Source organism: Mandrillus leucophaeus, unplaced genomic scaffold, assembly GCF_000951045.1.
Source record: "Mandrillus leucophaeus isolate KB7577 unplaced genomic scaffold, Mleu.le_1.0 Scaffold286, whole genome shotgun sequence".
NCBI classification, from domain to species: domain Eukaryota; kingdom Metazoa; phylum Chordata; class Mammalia; order Primates; family Cercopithecidae; genus Mandrillus; species Mandrillus leucophaeus.
The window spans coordinates 180,806-190,263 of NW_012102987.1; the positions used below are offsets into that span (position 1 = coordinate 180,806).

At 45.8% G+C, this 9,458-nt stretch overlaps 1 protein-coding gene across 1 annotated transcript in view; it reads right to left on the reverse strand.

Moving 5' to 3' along the window:
* The window catches only part of AFG3L2 (AFG3-like AAA ATPase 2), a 53,601-nt gene that overhangs the window by 21,721 nt on the left and 22,422 nt on the right, over window positions 1-9,458 (reverse strand). The window contains exons 12-13 of the mRNA XM_011985548.1: window positions 7,522-7,632; window positions 3,555-3,670 (exon numbers count right to left, since the gene is read on the reverse strand). Of these exons, the coding sequence (XP_011840938.1) occupies window positions 3,555-3,670; window positions 7,522-7,632 (227 nt within the window). The remainder of the gene's footprint in view (window positions 1-3,554; window positions 3,671-7,521; window positions 7,633-9,458) is intronic.

Here is a 9,458-nt window from a genome sequence, read left to right on the forward strand (position 1 = left end):
AGACGGGGTTTCATCATGTTAGCCAGGATGGTCTCGATCTCCTGACCTTGTGATCCGCCCGCCTCAGCCTCCCAAAGTGCTGGGATTACAGGCCTGAGCTACCGTGCCCGGCCCAATTTCTTGTCTTTTTGTAAAACTCAATTGAAAGTATTCCATCTTGACATTCTGACAGTTCTGATGCTGTGCAAGCGTGCGGGCTTCATTCAACTCTGCTGTCGGACGTGGCCACATCCTCCTTCAAAGGAAGGAGGGTACAGCAGGCCAAGATGCTCGGCAGCCTTTCCTTTCCAGTCCTCTTTTGCAATTACGTAAATTCCTTTAATTTTTAAAAAATTCAGTTTATTGGCCGGGTGCGGTGGCTCACACCTGTAATCCCAGCACTTTGGGAGGCAGAGGCGGGCAGATCACGAGGTCAGGATATCGAGACCATCCTGGCGAACACGGTGAAACCCCGTCTCTACTGAAAATACAAAAAAATTAGCTGGGCGTCATGGTGGGCGCCTGTAGTCCCAGCTTCTAGAGAGGCTGAGGCAGGAGAATGGTGTGAACCCAGGAGGCGGTGGACTTGCAGTGGGCAGAGATGGCACCAATACACTCCAGCCTGGGTGACAGAGCGAGACTCCGTCTCAAAAAAAAAAAAAAAAATTCAGTTTATTGAGAGATGACATATATGGTTAAATGCACCCATGTGAAGTGTAGAGTTCAATGAGTTTTGACAAACATAATGTCAAGCCACAATTAAGATACAGAATATTCTCATTATGCCCAGAAAGTTCCCTTGCACCCATTGGTAGAGTCTTTCTTTCCACACCCAACCTCAGACGACCACAGACATGCTTTCTGTCCCTACGGATTAGTTTAGCTTCCAGAACTGCAAATAAATGAAATCGTATGGCACATACTTCATTGTGTTTGGTCTCTTTCCCTGTATTTGAGATCCATAGATACTGTTGTGTGTATTAATAGTCATTCATTTTTATTTTTACTGCTGTGTGGCACTCCACTGCTACAAACATACCAAATATCCATTTCATTCTTGATGCAAGTCAGGGTTATTTTCAGTTTACTGATACTATAAATAAAGTAGTAACAGTCTTTGCGTGGACAGAGGTTTTTGTTTCTCTTGGGGAAATAAGAGTCGAATTGTTTGGTCACATGGAAGTGTTCGTCTACTTATAAGAAACTGCCAAACTTGTTTTCCAAAACAAGGGTACCACTTTACATTCCTTTTTTTGGCAGAGTCTCATTCTGTCCCCTGGGCTGGAGTACAGTGGAACGATCTCTGCTCACTGCAGCCTCCGCCTCTAGGGTTCAAGTGATCCTCCCAGATTCCAGTGATTCTCCTGCCTCAGTTTCCCGAGTAGCTGAGACTATAGGCGCTCACCACGTCTGGCTAATTTTTCTGTTTGTACCAGAGACGGGTTTTGCCATGTTGGCCAGGCTGGTCTCAAACTCTGAACCTCAAGCAATCTGCCCACCTCGGCCTCCCAAAGTGCGGGGATCACAGGCGTGAGCTACTGCATCCGGCCCCATTTTACATTCCTGTCAACAACATGCGTGCATTTCAACTGCTCCATATCCTTATGAACAATGAAGACTGTCTCTTTTTCATTTTAACCATTCCAGGAAGTATGTTCAATAGCTCATTACGGGTGAATTTGCATGTCCCTGATGAATAATGATATACCCTGTGTGTGCTTAATGCCCACTCATATACCTTCTGGGAAATGCATGTTTAAATCTTTCACCCACCGTTTTACTGGGCTGTTTTCTTATTATTGAATTCTAAGAGTTCTTTATATGTTCTAGATACAAGTCCTTGCAGTACATATAAACGACAATATATATGTACTGCATATATATATATATACACACACACACACACACATACTGTCCTATATATGTACTGCAAGTATTTTCAGAGGGTGTGGCTTGCCTTTTTCTTTTCTCAATCTGGTCTTTCAAAGAAAGAGAGTCTTAAATTTTGATGAGATCCCATTTGTCAACTTTCTCTTTTGTGGCTCATGCTTTTTGTGTCCCAAGAAATCTCTGCATACTCAAGGCCACAAAGATTTTTACCTGTATTTTCTCCTAGAAGTTTTATGGTTTTAGTTTTTATGATTTCAAATAATTTTTTGCATATGATGCAAGGGTTAATGTTCACCATTTTCCTATGAATACTCTGTTGCCAGAACCACCTGTAGATAAGACAATTCCTCTCCCTTGAATCATCCTGGTACCTCTGTTGGAAATCAATGAACCAAAAGTTTGTGGTTCACTTTCCAGGCTCCATTCCATCCCACTGGCCTGCGTGCCAGTCCTCCTACCAGCACCACACTCTCATCGCTGTAGCTGCACGGTGTCTTACTACTGGGGTGAGTAACTTACACTGTTCCACCCATTACCGAGAGGACCTTGGTCTAGCGGTAGCATCAGTGCCTAGAAAAGGCATCCGTTACTTAGCAGACTGGGAAAGGGAGTCTCCCCTTCCCCGGGGGAGTTAGAGAAGACTCTGCTCCACCACCTCTTGTGGAACCACCTGCAGTTATCCGGAGGCCTGACCGTCTCTCTCTGATGCTGTGTGTCAGTGGTCATGCTCCTGGTCTACTTTCATGTTCCACCCTGTACACCTGGCTCTGCCTTTTAAACAGCAGTAGCAGAATTAGTGAAAGTACTAAAAGTCTTTGAAATGCAGAAGTAATGGTGTAAGCTGTCTCCTCTCTCTCTCTCTGCCTCGGCCGCCAAACAGGGAAGGGCCCCCTGTCCAGTGGACATGTGACTCACGTGACCTTATCTATCACTGGAGATGGCTCACATGCCTTACCCTGCCCCCTGGTATTGTATCCAATAAATAACAGCGCAGCCTGGCATTCGGGGCCACTACTGGTCTCTGCACCTTGGTGGTAGTTGTCCCCCGGGCCCAGCTGTCTTTTCTTCTCTTTGTCTTGCGTCTTTATTTCTACGATCTCATCTCCACGCACGAGGAGAAAAACCCACAGACCCTGTAGGGCTGGTCCCTACAACCCTTTTGCCAGGCTCTCTGGATACACTGTGCATGTGTAGTTTAGTGGTCGGCCTGGGATTTGGGCAGTTCCTACTCAGATTCGGGCCTTGCCCCTTGGTAGTTTGCTTCTGGGATTTTCCTGTTAAATTTCCAGTATTCTTCAAGTCCTGGACTATCTCCTCTACCACCTCAGGATAGTAAAGCCTATGTCTCATACCACTGTAGTGTGGAGATTATGAAAAACCCTCAGGTAAGAAAGCCACAGGCTCCCAGTTCAAATCCACTGTAGCTGTTGCTTTATAGGAGCAAACTCTCCTCCAGCTCTGGCCTGCTTTTGGATACTCTGTAGTCCTTTTAAATAATTTTCTGTCCAAATTTTATATTTATCTATGGGACGGTTTGTGCAACCACGGTTACCAGAAGTTTTGGCTAAAGCCTTGTAAATATCATTTCTTTCTCCTTCGCAGGAGTATATCTTGCTTCTTGAGTGGCTGCAGCGAGCAGCTGCTCACACGTGCTCTGGCTGCCTAGTGCAGCCACCCTGCTTCACCTTTAAAAGCGGGTCTGCGTGCTCCAGATACCAGCCGGCAACCGCATGGCCTGCTTCATGGTATGCCACGGTCTTCTTCTCCTCAGGCTGCAGAACCTGCGTTTTCTTCTCTAAGCCTAACAAAATAAGAACAAAAAAACCCAAGCCACTGTCTTAGTGACACTGACATTAAAAGACAGTTATACAGTGCTATACATTGCCTTACCTAAAATGGGGTTTGGAGATATAAGTCCTTGCAGTACATATAAAGGACAATATTTTTTTTATATATATATATGCAGTACACATATATTGTCCTTTATATGTACTGCAAGTATTTTCAGAGGGTGTGGCTTGCCTTTTTATTTTCTTAACTGTCTTTCAAAGAAAGAGAGTCTGCCTGTCACAATCCAAAAATTCCTAATGAAGGCCAGGCGCAGTGGCTCATGCCTGTAATCCCAGCACTTTGGGAGGCCGAGGTGGGCCGATCACTTGAGGTGAGGAGTTTGAGACCAGCCTAGCCAACACGGTGAAACCCCGTCTCTACTAAATATACAAAATTAGCCAGGCGTGGTGGTGAGCACCTGTACTTCCAGCTACTAGGGAGGCTGGGGCAGGAGAATCATTTGAACCCAGGTGGCGGAGGTTGCAGTGAACTGAGATCATGCCACTGTACTCCAGCCTGGGCTACAGAATGAGACTCTGTCTCAAAAAAAAAAAAAAAAAAAAAAAAGTTAAAATTAAAAAAAAAAAAATCATATAGAATTCCCAATGTCAGAATAAAAGCAAAAGGTCAAGTTCAAAATACAACTACAGCAAAAATGCACTCACTCCCCCATCCCCAGGCCTGCTTTCTCACTTTTAAGCCACACACCCTGTGTTTTGGGAAACAAATTGAAATGTAAAATAAAATTCAGCATTGAGGTCATTTTAAAACACGCAAAATTACAGAAACCAAAACTCCGGAAAGGTCCTCAGTGCATAGTCTAGGTGTTCAGAATGATCAAATACCGGGCATATGAAGATGCCTGCCATAAGACACTACTTGTTGTCCATTCTGCTGGAAGGCAGAAGAGTCTGAGAAAGCAGGGAGCTAGTTCAAGACGCGGAGCTACCCCACATGGAGCCAGCCAGGCTGATGCTGGCGCACCCTCACCTAGCCAGCCGGCCCTGGGGCGCAGACCGAGCCACAGAAGTGGCAGAGCAGACCCAGAGGGCAAACCTCAGAGACACAGGGCCCACAAGACCCGTGCTGGAGCCCACGTCCACCACAGTGCTGGCCGGACTCCAGTCTGAGTAGGATTCTTCTCTGGCCTGGATCAAGGTGGGCTCTGCCCCTTACTCCGTACCTCTGTGCTGTAAAAACTACCTGCACTATTTGTACTAAACAAATCATCACACAGTGGCAAAAGTAGTTTTGCCGTGTTCATGGTAATCCACCTGAGAGAATTTCTCAGCGGATGTTAAGGAAAGTGGAAGACAAAAACAAAAGCTGTGTTCCCAATGACACAACTCAAGAGAAACACATGCCACAGGGCAGGGAGTTACAAAACAGGAGTTAAGTCTGCCTGCTGATGAACACTTCTGGCTTATCTGTAAGAACAGAAGCCTTTCCCCACAGTTCACCTCAGGAGTCATTCATTTTCTCAGTGCCTATCTCACTACACAACGCTGCCTGCGGGGCCAGCAACTGCCTCAGAGCCAAACCTGCGACTGGGTGGCTGCCTGCTCTGCCCCGCCCTCTCTGATCATTCTCCTTAACCTAAAAAAAGGCATACACAGTTTTCACCTGTCTCTACAGTGAATTATTATATTTTGCTTCATTCCATTCACGACTCTTATCATCTGAGGTTCTTCTTTTCAATAACAAATTCATAAAATAAGAGGTCTGGTGATTCATTCATTCAATCATTGTTTACTGAGCACCTATCCCCGGCGAACCACATTGCTCTACCAGCCTCCACGTCCTCACTGGAAGTCCCACTAGTCTGGTTTTGTACCCTCTACTCAGCTGAACTGTCAAAAGTCGCCCTAACACCCTCACTGCCACATCCAAAGTTCCTCTTCCTCCTCCACACCCCTGTGCCTTGCCCTGCTGCTGGCGCCTCATCTCCTGTCCCCTCCAGCCTACAGGTCCCTGTTGCTGGCACATCTTCCTCGCTTGTCTGCTGACGCACCTTCAGTGCTTATGGTACACCATGAGCACTTGTGACCTTGCTGACACACCTCTCCCCTCGTACCAAATGTGGGCACTGGGTAACATTTCCTCTGCAACTCCCTCTCTCCCAGGAAAGTGGCTCCAAGTACCCCAGTCGCCCACCTCACTCCACCTGGCACACCCTGGGACCCTGCCCCGGCTCACAGGCAGGACTGCTCATTCTCTACAAGCCAGCTGCCTCTGCGAGTGCCCCACGCTCCTGCAGTCTCTCAAGTCTGTCCTCATTTCTTTTACGGCTGTCACTGGTGCTCCCCCATGCTAAGCTGTGGGCTCACGGTACTCAGAGTAATGACTGCAAGGTTCTCTGCCTCTAGATGCTTCCCTCCTCTTCAAAGCCAGATTCATTCTCCTAAAATATCACTGGTCATTATGTTACTTAGAGGCTCACACCTGTAATCCCAGCACTTTGGGAGGCCGAGGCAGGCAGATCACCTGAGGTCAGGAGATCGAGACCAGTCTGGCCAACATGGTGAAACCCCATCTCTACTAAAAATACAAAAATCAGCCAGGCATGGTGGTGGGCGCCTGTAATAGCAGCTACTTGGGAGGCTGTTCATTTGAACCCTGGAGGCAGAGGTTGCAGTGAGCCGAGATTGTGCCACTGCATCCCAGCCTGGGTGACAGAATGAGAACCTGCTTCAAAAAAACAAAAAACGAAACAAAACCAAAAAAACCCACCTTAATTCAATACTGGCCATAGGACAAAACTGTAAAAGCCTCTGAGTTTAACATTCAAGGCTTTCCAAAACTGACCAGTTTACTCTCCCTCCCTACACACAGGGTAGGTAGCCTGCCTCAAGTCCATTCTGCCAGGTCACTTCCAGGCCACACCCCGTTATATCCTGGGCCAGGGGCACACCCCTCCTCTTCTGTGGAACTCTGCCTGGCGCAGGGCTTCCCCCTCCTTTGAATGCCCAAGGACTTGAATTGCTACTTGCCTTTGGGGATTAAATCAGAAGCCCTATGGAATGTTAAGAAAACACGTGCTCCCCCTGTGCTGGCTGAGGAAGCACTTCCAGCTCCACGCCTGTTAGTTATTTTATCATTATTATTATTATTTATTTATTTTTTTTGAGATGGAGTCTCACTCTGTTGCCCAGGCTGGAGTGCAGTGGTGCGATCTCGGCTCACCACCACCTCTGCCTCCCCGGTTCAAGCAATTCTCCTGCCTCAGCCTCCCAAGCAGCTGGGACTTCCAAGTACGCACTACCACCCGTACTTGTATTTTTAATAGAGATGGGGTTTCACTATGTTGGCCAGTCTGGTCTCAAACTCCCGACCTCGTGATCTGCCCACCTCGGCCTCCCAAAGTGCTGGGATTACAGGCGTGAGCCACCGTGCCAGGCTGTTACAGATATTTTACAACCATCACCTGTATCTAGCACAGAGCACCTCTAACTCATGTGATGAAACTTTTGTAAACAGGAAGGCTGTGAGCTTTTTAACAAACTTGATTGGTATAATTCACGGGTAGACACCTCACTGCTGGCTGCCTGTGCAAGCAAAGCATTTGTGAGCTGCCATCTCAAACTCACCCAGCACCACAGACCTCCATGCAGAGGGCAGGTGGCAGGGGATGGTGGGGAAAGAAGGAAGAGAGGCAGGGGAGGCATGGGAGGGGCCATGACACCAAGAGAACACAAGTATGGTGAGCCCCAGGGCTGGGTGGATACACTTTCTTGGCTTTCAGTTCTTGCCCAAACAGAGAAATCCCTGGCCTCAAATTCATTTTATCAGCCTTTCTACTTGAGTTATGTTCAGTTTCCTTACCACCAATCACTCGCTCAATTGCCTGTTCAAAGTGTTTCTGATTTATGGAATCTGACAGGTGCCTCGCAGCAATCAACGCAGCTTCATTACAGACATTAGCAACATCAGCACCTAAAAAATGAACATAGAACAGCTTACCCACCGAAATACGCCTAAACTGATCAGTCAAATCCATAGTTAATTTTTTAATCAGCAGTACAATGAATAAAGGTTTTGTGTAAATAGAATTCTGTTTGACTTACGATAACCCTAAGCTATTCCAGCATTTAATGTAAGCCTGGTATAATTCTGGCCCTCTGAACTAAGATGAAAGTATTAGTAGTCAACAGATAATTACAGGCAACTATTTACCTTAATAGACAATATGGCTCACATAATAGCAAACTAAGATAGCATCTAAAAATGCTCATTTAAATAACTTAGTTCTATCACCTGTGTTGGGAAAACGGCTTGCATAGATATTAGGTGAAGTACTGAGGTATGATGAGAAACCTAGTTTTTATAATCACCTAGTACATTCAATGAAACAACTAAATTTAAATATAGCTAAAAGCTTGTCAAATGCTTTTTAGATTCATCTCTTTAACTTTGCAGCTAAGGATATGGTAGCACAAATAAGCTACAGCACACCATGTGTGTTAAATAAACAAATATTAAAACATTATAAATTTCAAAGACAAGTAAAAAGGTAAGACCCCTCGATCAAGATGATCATCTTCTGACCACACTATTGTATATAATCTTTTCATACTTCTCAAACTGTTCTATTTCATTTTGTGTTTAGAAGGAGAGAAATAGGGAATAGGAAAGGACCATATTTTACATTAAAAAATTATTGGAATAAGCACATGAAAAGATGCTCAACATCACCAGTCATTAGAGAAACGCAAATCAAAACAGCAGTGAGATGCCAAATCACACCAGTTAAGATGGCTGTAATAAAAAAAGACAGTGACAAGTGCTGACAAGGATGTGGAGGAAGTGGGACCCTCACACGTTACTGGTGGGAATGTAAAATGGCACAGGTAATTAAAACAACCTGGCGGTTCCTCCAAAAGTTAGAGATACAATATGACCCAGCAATTCCACTTCTACGTATTTGCCAAGAGAAATAACATGACCACGAAAAATCTGTACACCAATGTTCATGGCAGCATTATTCATAATAGCCAAAAACTGGAAACAGCCCACGTGGCCATCAACTGATGGGTGGATCAACAAGATGTGGAATAGCCAAACAACGGCACATTTACTTGGTCACGAACAGGAATGACGTTCTGATGCCTGCCACGATTTGGATCAGTCCTGTTCATTATGTTAAGTGAACATAAGCTAGGCACAGAAGACCACGTTTTTATTTTATTTTATTTCACTGGAGACAGAGTTTCGCTCTTGTCGCCCAGGCTGGAGTGCAATGGCGCAATCTCGGCTCACTGCAACCTCCACCTCCCGGGTTCAAGCAATTCTCCTGCTTCAGCCTCCCAAGTAGCTGGGATTACAAGCCCCCATCCCAACCACACCCAGCTAATTTTTGTATTTTTAGTAGAGACAGGGTTTCGCCTTATTAGCCAGGCTGATCTTGAATCCCTGATGTCAGGTGATCCACCTGCCTCGGCATCCCAAAGTGCTGGGATTACAGGTGTGAGCCACTGCACCTGGCCAAAACCACAGGTTTTTATATAAAATGTACAGAATAAAAAAATCTAGAGAGACAGAAAGTTTGATTGATTGTTTTCAGATGAAGTCTCGCTCTGTTACCCGGGCTGGAGTGCAGTGGGGTGATTTAGGCTCACTGCAACCTCACCTCCTGGGTTCAAGCCATTCTGCTGCCTCAGCCTCCTGAGGAGCTGGGATTACAGACATGTGCCACCATGCCTGGCTAATTTTTGTATTTTTAGTAGAGACAGGGTTTTGCCATGTTGGCCAGGCTGGTCTCG